At 47.7% G+C, this 21,211-nt stretch overlaps 1 protein-coding gene across 2 annotated transcripts in view; it reads right to left on the bottom strand.

The window, feature by feature from the left end:
* The window catches only part of dpp10 (dipeptidyl peptidase like 10), a 207,935-nt gene that overhangs the window by 109,678 nt on the left and 77,046 nt on the right, over positions 1-21,211 (bottom strand). The window contains exon 1 of one of the 2 annotated variants that reach the window (XM_032529935.1): positions 11,076-11,583. The exons of the other annotated variant lie outside the window; for it this stretch is intronic. Coding sequence (XP_032385826.1) covers positions 11,076-11,141 — 66 coding nt within the window. The 5' untranslated portion in view covers positions 11,142-11,583. Of the gene's footprint in view, positions 1-11,075; positions 11,584-21,211 lie in introns of those variants that run through there. 2 annotated transcript variants of the gene reach the window in all.

Genomic DNA, 21,211 nt, shown 5'->3' with positions numbered 1-21,211 from the left:
CGTGCACAAAAACGATGTATAACACAACAAAGGAAAGGGAAACAGCCAAAAAGCACAATATGAGCACTTTAAGGACGCACATTTAGATGTGATGTTTTGTCTTTTACATGGTGGGCATCAAATCTTTCGTCTTTTGACTACATTCTTTGGCAAATTACACTCCCGGCTGTGGATTAGACTGTAGCTGTTTCCTCATGATTCAAAAACAAATCTCACGTATCTGGAGAAATAAAAAACGGACCTGACATCAGCAGCAATGACAGAAGCTCATCGACATGGAGTTGACTGTGTCTGCGTGAAGACAGGAAATTGTCCCTCTGTGTGATTGAAAAGCTGCGCTGGGTGTTTTTAATACCTATAGAGTGACATTGGAGGATTCAGCGGGCACTGAGCTGTAAAATTGCCAGTTGAGAAGGTATTTGTGGGGATGGAGAGGTGGAGAGGGAAGGAGGAAGGTTTACAAGTGGACCTGACCTGGGCAGGTAATTGTTAATGCATCCTACTCTAGAAACATGCTTATGTTCCCACATTTCTAAGATTTTTTTCACTTAATATTAGGCGCTATGTTCCCACATTTCTAAGATTTTTTTCACTGAATATTAGGCGCTATGTTCCCACATTTCTAAGATTTTTTTTTCAAAATTTGGCCCTATGTTCCCACATTTCCTTTTTCATAAAGTTGTATCAGCTTTGATGCCCCTTTCTCCCAATTTGGGGTTAGGGGTTAACCCCTGTGTTTCCAGGCATGATAGAATAGGAAAAGATGTAAATATGCAAAGACAAAGAAAACGCAGCCGCCACGCAACAGAACAACCACGTAGCCGCCACGCAGCCGCCACGCAGCAGAACCGCCATGCAGCAGAACCACCATGCAGCCGCCACGCAGCAGAACCGCCATGCAGCAGAACCACCACGCAGCCGCCACGCAGCAGAACTGCCACGCAGCGCCACGCAGCCGCCATGCAACAGAACCGCCACGCAGCAGAACTGCCACGCAGCCGCCACGCAGCACCATGCAGCAGAACCGCCACGCAGCAGAACCGCCACGCAGCCGTCATGCAACAGAACCGCCACACAGCCGCCATGCAACAGAACCGCCACGCAGCAGAACCGCCACGCAGCCGCCATGCAACAGAACCGCCACGCAGCCGCCACGCAGCCGCCATGCAACAGAACCGCCACGCAGCCGCCATGCAACAGAAACGCCACGCAGCTGCCATTGCAACAGAACCGCCACGCAGCTGCCACGCAGCAAACCGCCACACAGCCACCATGCAGCAGAACCGCCACACAGCCACCATGCAGCAGAAACCGCCACGCAGCCGCCACGCAGCAGAACCGCCACGCAGCCGCCACGCAGCAGAACCGCCACGCAGCCGCCCACGCAGCAGAACCACCACGTAGCCGCCACGCAGCAGAACCGCCATGCAGCAGAACCACCATGCAGCCGCCATGCAGTGCAGAACCGCCATGCAGCAGAACCGCCACGCAGCACGCCACGCAGGCCGCCATGCAACAGAACCGCCACGCAGCCGCCATGCAACAACAGAACCGCCACGCAGCCGCCACGCAGCCACCATGCAGCAGAACCGCCACGCAACAGAACCGCCACGCAGCCACCATGCAGAGAACCACCACGTAGCCGCCACGCAGCCGCCACGCAGCAGAACCGCCACGCAGCCGCCACGCAGCAGAACCGCCACGCAGCCGCCACGCAGCAGAACCACCACGTAGCCGCCAGCAGCAGAACCGCCATGCAGCAGAACCACCATGCAGCCGCCATGCAGCAGAACCCCCTGCAGCAGAACCGCCACGCAGCCGCCACGCAGCCGCCATGCAACAGAACCGCCACGCAGCCGCCATGCAACACAACCGCCACGCAGCCGCCACGCAGCCCCCATGCAGCAGAACCGCCACGCAACAGAACCGCCACGCAACAGAAACCCCCACGCAGCCGCCATGCAACCAGAACCGCAAAGCAGCAGAACCGCCACGCAGCCGTCATGCAACAGAACCGCCACGCAGCCGCCATGCAACAGAACCGCCACGCAGCCGCCATGCAGCAGAACCGCCACGCAGCAGAACCGCCACGCAGCCGTCATGCAACAGAACCGCCACGCAGCCCCCATGCAACAGAACCGCCACGCAGCAGAACCGCCACCAGCCGTCATGCAACAGAACCGCCACGCAGCCGCCATGCAACAGAAACGCCACGCCAGCCGCCATGCAGCAGAACCGCCACGCAGCAGAACCGCCACGCAGCCGTCATGCAACAGAACCGCCACGCAGCTGCCATGCAACAGAACCGCCACGCAGCAGAACCGCCACGCAGCCGCCATGCAACAGAACCGCCACGCAGCCGCCACGCAGCCGCCATGCAACAGAACCGCCACGCAGCCGCCATGCAACAGAAACGCCACGCAGCTGCCATGCAACAGAACCGCCACGCAGCTGCCACGCAGCAGAACCGCCACACAGCCACCATGGCAGCAGAACCGCCACACAGCCACCATGCAGCAGAACCGCCACGCAGCCGCCACGCAGCAGAACCGCCACGCAGCCGCCACGCAGCAGAACCGCCACGCAGCCGCCACGCAGCAGAACCACCACGTAGCCGCCACGCAGCAGAACCGCCATGCAGCAGAAACCACCATGCAGCCGCCATGTAGCAGAACCGCCATGCAGCAGAACCGCCACGCAGCCGCCACGCAGCCGCCATGCAACAGAACCGCCACGCAGCCGCCATGCAACAGAACCGCCTCGCAGCCGCCACGCAGCCACATGCAGCAGAAACCGCCACGCAACAGAACCGCCACGCAGCCACCATGCAGCAGAACCACCACGTAGCCGCCACGCAGCCGCCAGCAGCAGAACGCCACGCAGCCGCCACGCAGCAGAAACCGCCACGCAGCCGCCACGCAGCAGAACCACCACGTAGCCGCCACGCAGCAGAACCGCCATGCAGCAGAACCACCATGCAGCCGCCATGCAGCAGAACCGCCACGCAGCAGAACCGCCACGCAGCCGCCACGCAGCCGCCATGCAACAGAACCGCCACGCAGCCGCCATGCAACAGAACCGCCACGCAGCCGCCACGCAGCCACCATGCAGCAGAACCGCCACGCAACAGAACCGCCACGCAACAGAACCGCCACGCAGCCGCCATGCAACAGAACCGCACGCAGCCGCCATGCAACAGAACCGCCCACGCAGCAGAACCGCCACGCAGCCGTCATGCAACAGAACCGCCACGCAGCCGCCATGCAACAGAACCGACCACGCAGCCGCCATGCAGCAGAACCGCCAGCAGCAGAACCGCCACGCAGCGTCATGCAACAGAACGCCACGCAGCCGCCATGCAACAGAACCGCCACGCAGCAGAACCGCCACGCAGCCGTCATGCAACAGAACCGCCACGCAGCCGCCATGCAACAGAACCGCCACGCAGCCGCCATGCAGCAGAACCGCCACGCAGCAGAACCGCCACGCAGCCGTCATGCAACAGAACCGCCACGCAGCTGCCATGCAACAGAAACGCCACGCAGCCGCCACGCAGCCGCCACGCAGCAGAACCGCCACGCAGCCGCCATGCAACAGAACCGCCACGCAGCCGCCACGCAGCAGAACCGCCACGCAGCCACCATGCAGCAGAACCGCCACGCAGCCGCCATGCAACAGAACCAACACGCAGGCAATGTGCAGGACGCCTAACTGCCAAAAGCAGCAGTATGCCTCACACAAGGGACAGCTGGACCCGAAGCTCACCTTTGTGTAGGGAAATTAAAAACATAATTATGGAAATTAATAAATGGCTGGTGCAAATTATTTAGGATTTCCCTAAGTTGTTGCCATAGATACAGACTTGTGTACATCTTTCTGTGTCTCACAGTTAAAAGGAGCAGCGTGTAGGATTTAGTGGCCTCTAGTGGTAAGGTTGCAGATTGCAACCCCTCCCCCACTTCTCCCTTTCCAAGCATGTAGAAACCCTTAGTAACAGTCCGGTACTGTAAAAATGGGAATTTTTTTTCTAAAGCCGGTGTTTGATTTGTCCGTTTTTGGAGAACTGTAAAAACATGGCGATGCAACATGGCGGGCTCCGTGGAAGAGGACCCTCTCCCTATTCAGATATGAACCAAATCTCAGAACCCATTGGCTATGGGGCTAAAAATGATGAAAAATGATTTAGCCTCCAGGGACAGCGATCTATCTGAGACGTTGTCATCGGAAACTGTTTGGCAGGCACTTTAAAAAAAAAATCCCTGGCTGGTGATTGGATGTACCATCTGTCTATTAAGTCCGCCATTGTCGTTTATTTCGCATAAGCCGTACATCACACAGGATTATAGCTAGATGTACCTCCTCACCAGATGCTGATTGGTCGAACAGATGGTTGTTCGACAAACGCACTTAACTAACGCCTGGCCAGATTTTTGCGTGATCTCGCGAGAATCCAGATGACGTGCTCATGCTACTCTGTGGTGACACAACAGATTCCAGCTCCAGTTCCTCTGCACAGGTCTGTATAGTTTACTCTAAACGTGGCCAATCAGTACAGTATGGAAAGGTCAATTGATAAAAGTGGTGGCTATCTGTCTGTGGAGTGCTATCAATATCCCGGGCCTTTCTGATGACCCTTTGATTATCTACCCTGGGGAGTGCCATCGATCCCCCCCGCTCTCACTGCTTACCAACGTCCCAGAGGTGGAGGAGTGTTTGCCAGAAACACTCCTCCACTTCATCTGATGAACTGTTGGGAGGAAACGCCTGGCAGGGTCAATATTAATCTGAGCTATATGAATGGATGGGAAAAAATGAAAATTATTCCATTAGTTCAATGGCTTATATATTAATTAATTAAGTATTAATTAAGTTCATCCAATTCAAATAATATGCACCTGCACATATATCTATCTATTAAGACATCTATACATCTAATGTGTATCTATTTGAAATTAAATGGTGTATACTGGATGTAGAGTAGCTTAAGGATGGTACACGAATGAATGATTATATGAAGGAAATGATGGAATAGTACCTTGATTGATTGATTGATTGATTGATTGATTGGCAAAGGTTTGGGATTTTCATGTTTTTTTCTGTTATAGGGTTCTATGGTTTCATAGTGAAAGAAAAAATGGATAGAAAATACATTGATAAGGGATATTTTTGTAATTAACGATGTGCATAAGCATGGACATTTCACAACAAAGGGCAGGAGTATTTGAGTATTTAGTTTCCTCATCTTGCTTTTATGTTGTTTTCCCTACTTTTGAGTCTTGTTTGGAGTAAACTATTCATTGTCATTATCATATCCATGTGCACACAGAAGCGTTATGCTTTGGTGGCTCGACATCGCGTCACGAGGCAGCTGTTGAAAGAAAAACTCAACGAGAGCGAAGAGAGCTCGTGTTTCCAGATCTGTCTCCGCCTCGAATCAAAGAACGCACAAGACAGGAAGACGCTGCCTCAGAGCGGACGTCTCCGGGACCCTCGTTGGTCTGATTGTCTCTTTGGTTCTCGCTGTTGTTCAGGAGACAGTCCCGTGGTGGACTGGAGAGCCAGACTGGTCCCTGAGCCCAGCATCAGGGTCTCAACTGAGCCGCCGGGGCTAAATCACAGGGTCTTATTCAGAGCTGATGGGTTTTTTTTAAACTGGAGAAAGTTCCCTGAAGCAACGATACAATTTTAAAATATTTTTGAAGCCAGTGAGGAGGAAAAACACACACACACACACACACAACACACACACACACACACACACACACACACACACACATTTACACAGAGACTACATAAAATCAGAAGTTTTAAAGATGGTAACCTCCCCAAACTCATTCCAACGCAGATGTTAATTACAAACACGTATGTCAAAAAAAAAAGGTTTTGTTGTAGGAGAATGATTTTTAGGGAGACAGAGTTGTTTCCACACACACACACACACACACACACACACACACACATTCACACAGAGACTACATACACTCCGAATTTTTAAAGATGGTCCTCAAAAGACGGTGGTTTCTCCTGAACCCGACACATCTGAGTGGATTTAGAGTCCTATGCGTTTCCCTCGACCCCGTCTCCTAAACATCACGTTACTCTACAAAGAAACCTGCTTTCTTCTTCTGAATTCTTGCGTTTATGTTTCCAGTGGTAAACAGTCACGGTTTTGAGCGTGTGTTAACGGGACTTGAAACAAGGCTAAAGATCGTGGTGAAGTACCTTTGTTATGAAACTGAAGTCACGTACGTAAAGTAGGCTCAGTGACATTAAGTTGCTGTACGTGATGTCGGTTAATACTTGTGCCGTCTTCCCTTTTTTTCACTCATCTCAACGTTTTTGTTGCTTTTTACAAAGTTTCTTTTATGAAGTTTTTTGTATTTTTTTTTTTATATTTTTGATTTTTTTCCCCATTGATTTCTCCGCCTTTTCCAACATTTTTCACCCTTTATTTCGACTTCCTTTATTTGGGGATATTAAAATAACAACTCTTAAAACGGCTCAGATTTGACCCAAAGACATCACGAGGGTTAAACGGGGTTTTGGTTTCACACGGGACAGGAACAGCAGTCTCCTGCGGGAGAGTCATGCATTTGGTGGACACACACACACACACACAGGTCTGACTTCTGCTCCTTCATATAATTCCTGCTATCTCAGGTGTGACTGCTTTCTGTGTCACTACTGATGACTCAGACTTTGTAGTCGCCTTCTAACCCTTCGGGGGACGTGTCCACCGCTCGGGGGACGTGTCCACCGCTCGGGGGACAGGAAGCTCACGACATGAAGGTCAACGGTGTTATTCACCACGAGGGACGGGACAGTTTGGACCAAAACGTCAATGTGGAAGAGAAGCACTCTCCTCAGCTTCAACAGCTGTCGGCCAGATGTCTCTGAGCAACGTGTCATCAAAAGGAGAAAGAAAAAAAGAAAAGTAACTAGTAACTGTAACTGATTACTTTTTAAAAGTAACTCGCCTCGCTGACAAAGGAAACGTCTTGCTGGAGAGTGTAAAAAACACGACAGACCGTTCTGTTGAACTCAAAAACGGCCTCATGGTAATAATGAGAGTACATAAATAACCTGTTTGGCCGCACGTCAGTGTTTATCATGGACGGGTTTACTACTGTTGCCAGGCAACCTGCTCTCCTTTACTCTACTCTTCTTCTTCTGCTCCTTCATTCGTTCATGGTTTATGTTTGTAGCCTCCTGGTGATTCGGAGAACACTGCGACGAACAACATGCATGAACATCTCCGTGCATTCTTGTGTATAACCAATGTTTCCACTCTCGTACGTCCCTGTCTTCCTACTTTTTGTCTCTTTAGCGTCTCCACTCTGTATGTCTTTCTCTTACTTGTCCTCTAGTTGATTCTCCTCTCATCCTCCCTCTTTTCCAGTTATTATCCTTCACAAGCCTGTCTTCTTTCCAGTCCTTCCCCTGCTCGTCCTTTCTCTCTCTCTCTATCTCTCTCTCTGTCTTGTCTCTCTGTCTTGTCTCTCTGTCTCTCTCTTTCTCTCTCTGTCTCTCTCTCTCTTCTCTCTGTCTCCTATGTCTCTCTCTTCTGTCTCTGTCTCTGTCTCTCTCTCTTCGTCTGTCTTCTCTCTCTGTCTCTCTCTGCCTCTCTGTCTCTGTCTCTCTCTCTCTCTCTCTCTCTCTCTCTGTCTCTCTCTGTCTCCTCCTCTCCTCCTGTCTCTCTATGCTGTGTCTCTCTCTCTCTCCTCTCCCTGCTCTCTCTCATGTTTCTCTCTCTGTCTCTCTCTCCTCTCTCTCTCTCTCTCTGTCTCTCTCTGTTCTCTCTCTGTCTCTCTATGTGTGCTCTCTCTCTCTCCTCTCTCTCTCTCTCTCTCTCTCTCTTCTCGCTGCCCCCTCTCTCTGTCTCTCTCTCTCTCCGAGACCACACCTGAAGCCAGCTGCAGTGTCCTGGACATTTTCTCCATTAGTGTGAATTACAGTTCCCCGAGCCAGAGGCCCCCCCCGGCGTGTGAAAGCGCTCCTCTTCCTCTCAATAAGGAAGACATCCATTCCTCCAAACACCACAGCTCCATTACCAAAGCATGGAGGACGCTGTGTCTGGCCGGGTGGTGAGTGTGGACACTGACAGCAGTCGTGGCCACGCAGAGAGGTCAGCTCCTCACTCAACTTGGGGTTATGGCTGGTGTGGTTATGGGGGGGGGGGGGGGGCAGTGACACAGCGAGAGAGCAGCCAATGTCAAACGAGACAGTTTGTTCTCAGCTTTTCTTTCAGAGAAGCTATGGAAGGGATTGGCCAGTTTCCGTGCTCCCAGTCAGAGGGGAGCGGACTCTCTTTAAGTGTATCAAGAGGAAAAGGAAGGGGGGGGGGGGTCAATCATAATCCTTACATTCAAACATGTAATATTGCTTCATTTCCAAATAGCCCTAGTTATTTTGAAAAGGGAAAATGCAACATATCCATGTGTAAAGCTCCTGTAAAAAGGGATGTTTGGCCTGGAACTGGAAGGTTTAATCACCAACCAGACGTTTTTTAACAGATTTAAATTGGGAACCATTGTGTATTTTCATTGGTGTCTTGCTATGATTTTGAGGTGGGCTACTTTTGAAAGAAGATTAGCATTGTTTTTTATTCCATCTCAATGCAACGCTCACATGCCATGTGCATGTTGAACGGCTTTGTAAAAATGTTACCCCCTCCTGTGGGTTTCTGTGAGCTTCCACAGCTGTGAACACTGGTGCAAAACAAAAAAACAAGATGGCTGTCATGGTTGTAGACAGTAGAGACAGAAATACTAGAAATCTTCCAGCTGCAGAGTTTTGGATCTGAGCCTTGCCGGTTCCATCCATGTTCTGAGTGTGGCGAGATCTTCACGTCATGCTACAGTGACTAAACCACAAACAACACCAGCGGATTTGACTACAGCAAAAACACACACACACCAGAAACACACTGTTACTGCTCCTCCACCATGGAGATAGTCAAACAGATCTGGGTTCGGTTTTCTTCTCCACCCATTGTTTAAAGCTCCCTCGGTGTTTCCCACTCTTGTAATTCCCTCGGCATCGTCATGCTAGTTCGATGAACAGTAGCCCTGCTGAGAGCGTGCCAGCGAGGCTGTGTACACAGACCGGGGGTCGACTCAGCGTGGGACAGTAACAGCTTTGGCTCTGCTGAGGCACTACACTCTCACCCCCGACGCTTGCAAATGTGACGCCACCCGAGCCTGCTGCAGAAATATCACGCAATACCTTCCACTGACCGCCCAACGTAGAGCCATCAAACATTTACGAAGGCTTTCACAGCGTGTGCGGTTGGCGTGCAGCCATTTTCAGTCACAAATCATCTGACTTTATCATCTTTAAATGTTGACATTTACATCATCTGTGTGAGGGACTCTTTAAAAAGGAGAACTCCAAAGAGCAACCTTTCTAAAGGCAATGTCTTCTTGATTCACCGTGAGATTATTGAATCCATTTAGAGACAAAAAGAGAGTTGATAAAAAAGGCATCGATGCAAAAGATGATGTGTGTAACAACAGCACCCCGACTAATGAAGTCCGTGAACACCGCTCTCACATAATCTCAACAACATGACTTTTTAAAACCAGCCTGCGGGCCGCTGCGGTGTCCGCTGGGCTTTGAGGCTTTGAGCGATCCTATTTCAATCCCACCTCAGGAGGCGTTCTCATATTTCAGGCCCAGAAACTCAATTATGAGGCTTGGGTTATGATTTCTTAGAATAATACGGCTACAGGGCTGAATTCAATTAAGAGCACCCAGAATATATTTCTCTCAGAGGGAGCCTCCTCAGCGAAACACGGGGCATTTGCATCCTTCCTAGAACCAGTTCTAGGTCTAATGGGGCAGAGCACTGACTGAGTGAGTTCAGCAGCACTGAGGACATTTGGAGAAGGGACATCAATAATTGATTTTGATAGAGGCTCAGCGCTTTGGTGCAAACAGAATTCTGGGAAAGTCAAATCACACACGCCAGTCCTGGCAAAGACCCTGGTCTCACTCGCCTTAAACCACAGCTCCGACAACTAGTCCACTAGTCCACTAGACTAGTCCACTAGTCGACTAGTCGATGGACGAAAAAATAATCGCCAACCATTTCAATAATCAATAAATCTTTTTGATTTTAGTTTGGTGCAAAAGTGGCAGAAAATGCTGTCTCCTGCCTTTCAAATATGGAGATATTCTGCTTTTCCCTGTTTTATATCATAAAACAAATCATGAATATTATTAGTTTTTTTGCAGTGACAAAACAAAACATTTAAAGACATCACCTAGGACTAAGGAATAGAGACTGAGATCATTTTACAGACTAAACATGTCTAGATTAATTGGAGAAATCGTCAGATTAATGGATAGTTGCAGCACCATCTTAATCCCTTGGATGAAGCGTTGCAGCGCGTAACGCCACCTGAGCAAAGGAAGATTTAACTCCTCCAATCTAATGGGAGCCTCTAGAGACAGAGCGCGGGTCCGGAGTCATGGTGAGTGTAGGGTCCAGTATGTGAGAGGAAGAACACGCGTAGGCCCACAGCACCCTGTCTTCCCCTCATACACCAGTGATTCTCCACGACTGCTGAAGGTGTCGAGGGCAGCTGACAGGAGGCACCGGCGGAATGACAATGCGCCCTGCATGCGCAGTCTTCCCCTCGGTCCCCTTCCCCGGCAGGGCATGTGCCCATGGCGTTCAGCATCTCTGGGACCCGGTCTGTGACACCTGACAACGACTCCACGCACAGCTGACCCAGCTTGATTTGTTTAATTATAAAAAAAAAGGCATGTGCGGAGAGACTGGAATCCATGTCTCGCTGCAGCCACGGCGTCTGTCTGCAGGCTGCACGGAGCTGGAGCCGAGGAAGACCAGACAGCCAAGCAACTCACGCGTTCCTCACTTCATGTAGCCTATGTGGCCACAACTGCCTGTCCCCTGCCGTTAAAGCGAATCAGATGAAATCATGGGACTGACCTTGCAGAGAGCAGGCTATAGAGTTTACTGCAAACGGACAGACTGGAAAAAGATAATGGACATGGATAAAGTGGAAGAAACCTGCAAATCAAGTCCTTAGAAAAAGCTAATTGCCCACCTCATCCTGCTGCTGCTGCTGCTGCTGGTTCTGTCTCGGATTCGGCTGCTCCTTGGTGGCTGTCATCGTAAACTCCTCGTACGATTAAACTTGAATCCGAAAGGAAATTAAAAACGGTCCGATTCCCGTTTTCCGTGTGCAGAATAAGTCCGGAGAGGAGAGGAGCGGAGCGGATGCGGCGGGCAGAGCGCCGTCTCTTCAACTGCGGAATGTTAAACAGGAGCGGGTTGAAGGGAAGGTCCGGATCCGTCACGACTGAATCTCTGAGAGCTCTTTGGACGAGCGTCTGACGAGAAGCCAACGAACGCAGCCGGCGCGCTCCCACCAGGCCCGGGGATGGGAAGGGAAGGGGGGGGGGGGGGGGGAGGAGAGTTTCGGACACGCTCGTTAACCGAACCCAGAGAGAGCCGAAGTGTTCTCACATTTTAGCGCCAAGCCACTTTTCTTTCACGTCTGGCTGAGGAAGTGGAGGGATAGAGAACTCTCTTCCTGGCTCAGTGAGGCAGTGAGGAGGAGGAGGAGGAGGGGTATTCATGTGGTCTTGCGATGGTTTTGCTGAAACTGAAGAGGATGGGGGTCGCTTCTGCTGGATGAACAGAACCCTTCATGATAAGAGGGCAGGGTGGACTGGTTTCCCTCTACGTCATGTCTTTGCAGCCTGTTTTCCTGACACTGTGATCAGCCCAGTGCGCACTGAAAGCCCGCATCACGCCCAGACCCGGAGCCCGCCTGCAGCAGGACGGGGGCTGTCCATGGTGCTGACAGCCCGCTGCACGTTCACCCTCATATCTGGCGTAGGCGCGCACACGCCACGCCACCTCTGCTTTTTCCTTTTCTCTTTTTCTTCTTACCATGCACTAAACACTGCTCAGTCAGACGGCTGCTGGCTGAAAACCCTGTAGTCATACTGAAGCTTTTACTTTGGCCTCAAGCGAGGAGCTTAACAGTAAAATAACAAGAGATTGAGTCAATACGTAGGGGCGAAGATGCAGTTGTATCGCAGTGGAAGGACACCTGTGAACACGATGCTGCATCAAACTTACCGCTGGGCTTATTATATTACATTAAAGGAGAGAGAGAGAGAGAGGAGAGAGAGAGAGAGAGAGCGAGAGAGAGAGGAGAGTTTGTAATGATGATAGGAGCCCACAGCTGGAGGCACTGTCAACACCAACAGAACGGCAGGCTGGGATATGAAGTCTCACATCTTTAATGTCTCAGCCAGACAAGCATCACTATGTTCTATCTGCATGGGACCTTTGTGGTGAATCCCTGAGCTTATTAGGCTCTGTAATAACTCCCACATGCTCCAACTGTCACAAATCAACTGCATATAAATATGTGCATGTGGAAACAGGATGCAGTGTGTTTCTGACAGCCTGATAGCCTAAATGGAAGTCCAGTATTCGGTTAAAAGGAAGAATAATTAAAATAGGAATACTTAAGTCAAGTACCTTTAAATTGTACTTAAGTACAGTACATGAGTAGACCTACAACACAGCACCTAACCAGCATGGGACTGGATCTCCAACTACTGTTAGAACAGTGCTGAAGAAGACCCAGGCCTCCAGGAGGATCCCCAGATCCTCTTTAAGCGTTTCTTCTCTCACCTGTTGCAAACCTGTGTTGGTGGCTGGGTCGAACAAACTCAGGACGTTCACCCAGGAGACAGGGACTCATGTCCTGTTTGACAAGTTGACAGTGTCCTTAAATTTTACAGAACAAACGGAGCTACGTCACTGTCTGGATCACATGCAGAACCGCAAGTGAACGTCTGATTTTAAGCCAAACCCCCATCTTTTTCTAGAACTTAGCTCGGGTTAAATTTATTTACAACAAAGATGGCTGCCACTGGAGAACTGAGATGTGTAGATTCGGCCTTTGCATCTACTATAGAAGATATGGACAACACAATCCTTTTTAAAGAAGAACACAGAACCGCGATCAAGTCATATTTCAATCAGAAAGATGTTTTTGCCGTCCTTCCCACTGATTCATCAAAAGTCCAACATATGTCACATACTCCATTGCTCTGATTGGTTGTTGGTCTATCTGTTGCTCTGATTGGTTGTAGGTCTATCTGTTGCTCTGATTGGTTGTAGGTCTATCTGTTGCTATGATTGGTTGTGAGTCTATCTGTTGCTCTGATTGGTTGTAGGTCTATCTGTTGCTCTGATTGGTTGTAGGTCTATCTGTTGCTCTGATTGGTTGTAGGTCTATCCGTTGCTCTGATTGGTTGTTGGTCTATCTGTTGCTCTGATTGGTTGTAGGTCTATCTGTTGCTCTGATTAGTTGTAGGTCTATCCGTTACTCTGATTGGTTGTAGGTCTATCCGTTGCTCTGATTGGTTGTTGGTCTATCCGTTGCTCTGATTGGTTGTAGGTCTATCTGTTGCTCTGATTGGTTGTAGGTCTATCTGTTGCTCTGATTGGTTGTAGGTCTATCTGTTGCTCTGATTGGTTGTTGGTCTATCCAATCGAGTGCTGAGGCCTTTTCTTTCCTGGTTGGGTTGAAACACGCCCCATAATCACAGCCTAATGTCTCAAATATCAGACTCATATTCTGACTGGAATCTGAGTATGACGAGGTCGGGCTAATCTTTTTCTAAACTTAACTAAAAACGTGTCAGAGCCTAAACCAAACCAAACCACAACGGCTTCAAAACAATGTGTTTAAAACCACAACGTTTGCATGGTTTAGATATGAGGTCATATTTCCTGCCACACATTGTGGCGCTAATTTATGGAACTAAGGGATAAATGGGAATAAATAGGAATAAAAGTCCCAACATCATCGAGTGGTTTGGAGAACCTGTTGGATTACATGTTGAACCATAGCTACATACCAAGCTGATGAATAAAGAAACAAACCAAGTGATACAACACTGAGAACTGGACTCTATTAGGTGGTTTTTCTAATCCCAAATTCCTGGCAATGTGGGCCGGGTAACTAATACTGGACATGCCAACATAAAGTCTACCGTGAGATGAACACCGTTCCTCCAGCTTTACTCTGTACAGTTGGAGAGATCAAAGGTCAAAGTACTTTTATTGGTCTCATGAGGAGAAATTTGTTTTGGACATTGAGTAACTTAGAGTCACAGACACAACGACAAGCACAGGGTTAAAAACAATTAAAAGACAACTGTGCAGTCAACATATGGGCAACTCAAGGGCCTGGGCAAATTGCAGATTTACAATTTTCTAGACTAAAGAAGATAAAAGCCATCAGATCCCAGTAAGCAGCAGTGCAGGGTGGAACATAGCAGTACTCACAAACCAGCCTGCTGGTATTATAATAAAGGCCCCAATCGATCTGTGTCCTCCATCTCGTAGACAAGGTGATCAATCCACTTCGAGAAGTGAGTCGGGCCGAGCCGGCCTACGGCACCACTCAGTTCTGCTACTGCAGCTGTCTCCTCATGAGAAGCGGACCCTATCATTCAGTTAGCAAAGCTACACATTACAGAAATACTGGTCCAGAGAGGGTTTTGTCCCCCCCCCCCGTCCTCAGATATAATGGAGTATACGTATAAGTCATCTACTGTTTTAATTTTTTGTACATTTAGATTTCATCAGAACTTCTGTCCTTATGTCAGCCATGGTCGATTAGTCCCGCATTGCAGGACCTGTCTCCACAGCTGTGGGGAAAGGTCTGGCTACACCACAGATGCATTCTGGGATAGGAGGGGGTGTCAAAAAAATTCTCTGGGTTGTTTGCGTTCCTTTAAACCAGTCACAGTCGTGTTTGCCAGGGCTGTGCTCTGATTCTGTGAGGTCTGGATTCACCATATCTTAAATCTAAAATTGTGAATTCAAAAATACATTTGTTTTGAAACAGGGCCCAAAATGAGCCGCTAATTAATCAGCCTGTGTAGATAATGTTGTACAAAAGTATGCAGTCAATCATACCACCAAAAACCAACTAACATGAACCGAACCTTGGCCTTTTTGGCCCCCAGGGGCCCTGGGGCAGTAGCTCCACTGGTAACCCAGCCTTGACTCTGAGAACCATTTTAAAACATGAACAGGGTATTAGCGTTTCAGAAAGCAGAACGTAGAAGCCCACCACACAGTGACCACCCAGAGTAAATCCCCTGTCAAATATTTCAAGGAGTCGGGAGAAATGCCAGCTAAAGACCTTCATATTGGCACTGAGGGCAGACTAAACATCTCTTTCAGCCAAAACACAGACGCTCAAATATTGATGTTTGCCCTGCTGTACATTCAGAATGTCAAAGACGTGAAATTATTAGAAAGTAAACACACTGTGCAACAAATGTGCAAACAGCACGCAGTGTTCATTCTTGAAGGTTAACAAAAGTGTTCAGAGGTGAAAATCAAGGGGGAAAAATCCGTTTAATTGTCCGTGGCTGGGTTGAGTGCATTAGCAGAGCTCGCATTAGCATAATTTCCTCTTAACCTTTGGTTGCGTGCGCCACTTTCTGAGAGAGACTGATGGCATTTGGCTGTTTGTAAGAGGGAGTGATACACACATTGGATCTGCTCGGATGATGAATACATCTGATAACCTTTAGCGGATTGTTTCCTCTAAAGGTAAAGGTTGGCTCTACATTGGTCAGCCTCTATACGACATTCAAAAATGTGGGCTATTTGTAGCTAGGTTATACATAGCAATATGATCATTATGGACTTTCAGTCTTTAAGGTCACCCAATGCACAGCCTGCTTCTATTCATGATGAGACTACAGTGTGTCCAAGCCGTTCGCACTCCCAACTCGTCACACACTGAAGCTTATTTGCACAAGGTACCCTTTGTTATTCTCTAAATTCTAAACTTATTTAAAGTGTACCATTAGACATGGTCTCAATGCACTTTCCAATTAGGGGAACACAGATACAGTATATCAGACGGCAACACAACCATAGAGCAGCATCAAAGCACCAATAATAAACAAAACACAACCAGCAACATAGCACAAAAAGTGCAAAAGGTTTGTTAGTGAAGGACGCAGAAGGATGGTGTTGCATGTTGAGTGGAGGTTAGTTTTCAGTCTACATTTAGAAATGTCAACTGAGTGAGCTTCTTTAACATGTAGTGGGAGTGGGAGGCCATTCCACAGATGAGTGGCACGACAGGAGAATGCTCTACATCCAACATATTTTAAGTTTAGTAGGGGAGTGAGCAGGAGACCAGCATCAAGGGAGCGGAGTGTGTCAGTGTGTATGGTGTCATAAGCTCAGATAAATAAGGGGGGGGTCCATGCAAGACCTTATATGTTAAAAGAAGAACTTTAAAATCTGCTCTAGCTTGCACTGGGAGCCAGTGAGGAGAGGCCAAAATGGCTGTCATGTGATCAGGGGGGGTATGAAACTCTGAAACTCTGGGTAATGAGACAAGGTTGGGGCATGTGGAAGGGACAAACAACACAGGACTTTCACCCAGGAGACAAAGCTACGTGTCCTGTGTCCTCTTTCAGGCCTACTTCCTGTTGCCACTAGGGGGCGCTATGACTTTGAGCCAATAGCGGCGTGTAGATGTCGTCAGGGGCGGACTCTGATGAATCGTGGACAGTTTCGAGCCAATCGGACAACGTACGCTCGAGTAACACCCACTTCCTGTTTCGATGGCAAAACGCACAAAATGGCCGCCCCGCCACGGCCACACCCCATGACGAAAAGTTTTTCTTTTAATAACTTTTCATTTTTAACATCTTAAGATGACACACACCAAGTTTGAAGTTGATTGGATGAAATCTCTAGGAGGAGTGCGTTAAAGTACGACATGTGGAAATGGGCAAAATCTGAACTCTGAACTTTCAATTCAAAATGGCGGACTTCCTGTTGGGTTTGGGGGGGGGCTACAATTGCGTTTTCTGTCCGTCTTGACATGTTACACACGTGTACCAAGTTTTGTGAGTCTGTTAAACGTACTCCTGGGACTCAATCTTTTTTTATTTGTGTGCGCCTATTCCCAAAACCTTAAAAAAACGTACATTTTCACCAAAATTAATTCGAACCTCAATTTTTTTGACCTTTTGAGTATGTGTATGACTATGCAATTCATTTACTGGGAAAAAAAGACTACTAATTCCTTCAGTTTCAACAGGCCGTCGGCGCTCGGGCCTAATTAAAACCATTCAGAACTACACTAAAGAGCGCTTCTTATTTAATGTCCCAAAGGCAGTTTTTGTAAATCATACATTCGAAATAAATTTGATACAAATGATTCAGCTTTTGTCTTCTTCCCTTGCAATTACTTCTACTACCCCATAATGATTTCAACTACGCCCTGTCTACACTAAATAATTACACGGTGACGTGTGGGTCGTAAGCATTTTGACTCCAGAATGCACAAAGAAATAGAAAAAGAAAAAATCAAGACAAACCTGGGACAAAGCAGGCCGGTTTTCTGCTAGCATGAGATATATAAGTGAATTGGGACAATCTTTGGGTGATTTCATGTCTACATATACAGCCGAGCTCCAGCCACAGGGCCTGCAGTAGGACCGCTGCAGGGTCTGATTTCTCCACACCTCCCATCACGCGCTGTCTCTTTTGGAGATGTCCTCGTCCTCTGGCTGGTTTCAGGTCGGCTGAGCTCCTTTTGAGCGAATCCTCTTTAACCCTGGTGTTGTCCTCGGGTCAAACTGACCCGTTTCTAAGTGTTTTACATCTGAAAAATGGATTTCTTTCAACCAAATTGCCCAAAAATAACATGGATGATTCCATACAACATTCTTCAGGTGACATTAATGATTTCTTTCATTGCATTTTTGGGTGTTTTTATTTCATCTTATAGCATTTGAATTTTATATTTAACGATTTCAAAACATTATCCAGACTGAACTTTGACATCTACCCATCTGAGATCCACTCAACGTCCTCTGATCTTAACTACCAGTCAAAATAATTCATAATTTCTGCCTTTTTAACTAAAAACGTATGTATGATTTGATATGAATGAGGTTTGTTGACCATGAATTCCAAGAATAAGTGTAAAACCCTGTTATTAAACCAGCTCAGGTTTTTTTAAAAAGCCCCAAAAGCTAGAAAAAGTGACAAAAACATTGTAGGAGCGGTCAGTAAATCAACGCGCATTCGTTCATAGTGTCACAATGATCCATCTCTTTATTTCATAACTGCAACAGCAACATGAATAAACTTCTTTTAAACAAAAGAAAAAACGTTTGTCTCACAAAATGCGGTCGAAAAATAGCTTGTCCTTCCGCTCTCTAGTCACACACACACCTGGCTCAGGTGAGGTCTAAATATAGAGTCAACACCCCCTGACGTCATCGTCATCATCATCATTAACATCACATCAACATGATCAACAGTAATTGTAATCAGCATCATCTGAATTTAGGTGTCAGTATGATTATAAATGACATGCATGTGAAGAGGATCAAACTAGAATCAGTCTAATGGCTCCAACAAGCATGGAACAAGTGACAAACAAATCAGAAAAAGCGACAAAAACATTGGAAAAGCACCAAAATTTTTTTCTTCAATTTTGACCTGGAAGGTTGAGGTCATGGTCAACGGGAGGACACCACGAGGGTTGAACCCAGGCCACGCGTGGCGCTGTGAGAGTAAAAGGCGGAGGCGTTACGTTAAAGCAGGCTGGGCTGAATCACCGGCTCACGATCAGAGACAGCGCTTCACACAGATCGGAGGGTCGGAGGTTTACTGTGTGCATGTCATGTGTTTTTCAACCAATGAACCATCAGAACCGAACAGACGTCCCGGTTTGACCGGGGCGGTCCCATTTTCCCAACAAAAAGCCTATCGAGACCCGCACCCCCAGCACCTGACGTAACCGGTTCTTATCTCTAGACCAGCTCTACATTGGTCCTGAGTTGGACCCGTGTTCTTGGCCCAGAACCAGGTTTATTTGTGTGGAAAAGCAAAGAACCGGTTCAATATTTGGCACCGACTCCAAACCAGCACCAGAACTGCCTTGGTGGAAAAGACATGTTAGATAACTGGCGAGTAGAACCAGCACCGAACTGGCAACAACACCAGAACCAGAACCAGCACCTGGTTAGCCTTGGTGGAAAAGACATATGTGTGTTGCCGTTCTCATACTCCATTCTCTTCGGGAAGCAACAACGACCTTTGAGGTAGCGAGCCACACGCTGAAAATGGAAAGTTTTTAGAAAATTTGAATTGTACAACAAGCTAGACATGCTCGGTTCATTTTGGAGAAGGATTGTAAAGATTTACAAAGAATATGTATGTGGCGTTTTATTTCGCGGGATGCAAATGTTCCACCAAAACTAGCTCCTTGCCGAGACTATTTTGCAGAGCCACCTTCACTGGATCCATAACAAAGGTAAATCCTACTGTTTCAGATAGAAACAAAGGTTTTGGAGTTTCAGTTCGTGCGACTACTTGATTGTTAGGGTGGGTCATTTGGGTTTGCGGCACAGTTGCAAAGCATTAAATTACAGGACATCCGACGTATGACACAAACAAATAGTCCCTCTAACAGACATGACAGACATAAGAAGAAGAACATACATCACACACTACAGTCCACTACACTACACTACACACCCTGGGGATGAGCTTATTGACTGATTTAAGGCTTTTATGTGAGAATGTGGATCAGTTCTTGGTCAGAAAGGGTGGGCAGAAACAACCCCTAGACGGCCGTAGTTTAAGATGAGATGCTGAACTGGAAGCTTTGTTACCTCAAACAAAATGATGATTATATTACATGCGTTAATCAACCATCCACAGATTTATCTATTACTTGCCCTGTTGCCAAGTCTATCCATAAAAGAGCAATTCTCTGTCTCAGTGTTTGCATGTCAGCACCAATTTAAGGATCCCAGTGCCATGAATATTGACGTGAAAACGGCTGATTTGCTCCGCAATTTGAGTTTTTCAAACGATCTGCCCGGGGTGCGTCAACATCAGATACACAACGTGAGCAGAAGATGCCCCCTTTTCATCATGACAGCGAGGGAGTGAGAGAAATATTTTACAATGACAATCACTTCAAGTAAAATCCGGCTCACTGGGGGAAAACAGCACATTTGACATTTGCAAACTTAAAAAATGAAAGTGCATATCAGGATTATTTTGAAATGGAATATGCTATAAAAACAGCTCAGGGTGCACAGCGGCAACGCCATTCATTTTGCAGTCAGCCTAATTCATTTATCACTGTTGTGATGCTTGTTGAAATCATCGAGGCGTGTCAGGTGAATGAAATCCTAACATGCAGGGTGGGAGTTTCTGTTTTTTTTGGGGGGGGGATGCATGAGATTTCCCCCTTTCTGGTCTTCATGTCCCTGCCTCCGCTAAATTTTTTTTATCCCCAGTAGAGACAAAATGTACCCCCCCCCCAAGTGATCAGTGCTTCTTCACCATCAGACCACACTGCATATACATAAAAACAATCTTTTAAATTAAGTAAAGAGCTGTAACATGAACACTTTATAGCGCCATAGAACTATAACATCTATTCAATTCAATTCAATTTTATTTATAGTATCAATTCATAACAAGAGTTATCTTGAGACCCTTTACAGATAGAGCAGGTCTAGACCAGATAGAGCAGGTCTAGACCACACTCTATAATTTACAAGATCCCAACAGGTCTAGTAGTTTCCTCCAGAGCAAGCAACAGGGCCACAGTGGAGAGGAAAAACTTCCTTTTAGGCAGAAACCTGGGATAGACCCAGACCCAGGCCCAGGCCCAGACCCAGACCCAGACCCAGACCCAGGCTCTTGGTAGGCAGTGTCTGACGGCCGGTTGGGGTTAGAATGAAGAGTGGCAATAACAGCCACAAAAAATAGTAGTTTGTAGCAGTTCTTTGTAGTAGTTCATGGCATAGCAGGGCAATGTGCAGCTTTACAAGGCACAGCAGGATGTAGCAGGACGTAGCAGGACGTAGCAGAACATAGCAGGACACAACAGGACGTAGCAGGACGTAGCAGGATGTAGCAGGACGTAGCAGGACATAGCAGGACACAACAGGACGTAGCAGGAAGTAGCAGGACGTAGCAGGACGTAGCAGGACGTGGAGCATCTGAGCAGCAGTTGCTGGTTTATTTAGCCGCTACAGAGCACCAGGACGATGTCTACCAGTCGCAGTTTAGCCGCTAAAAGGAGACAGGCAGCGCCAGATGACGGTCCTTTCATGGACCAGGGTAGTGGAGTAA

Source organism: Etheostoma spectabile, chromosome 11 (assembly GCF_008692095.1).
Source record: "Etheostoma spectabile isolate EspeVRDwgs_2016 chromosome 11, UIUC_Espe_1.0, whole genome shotgun sequence".
NCBI classification, from domain to species: Eukaryota; Metazoa; Chordata; class Actinopteri; order Perciformes; family Percidae; genus Etheostoma; species Etheostoma spectabile.
This window is presented reverse-complemented; position numbering and strand designations above follow the sequence as displayed.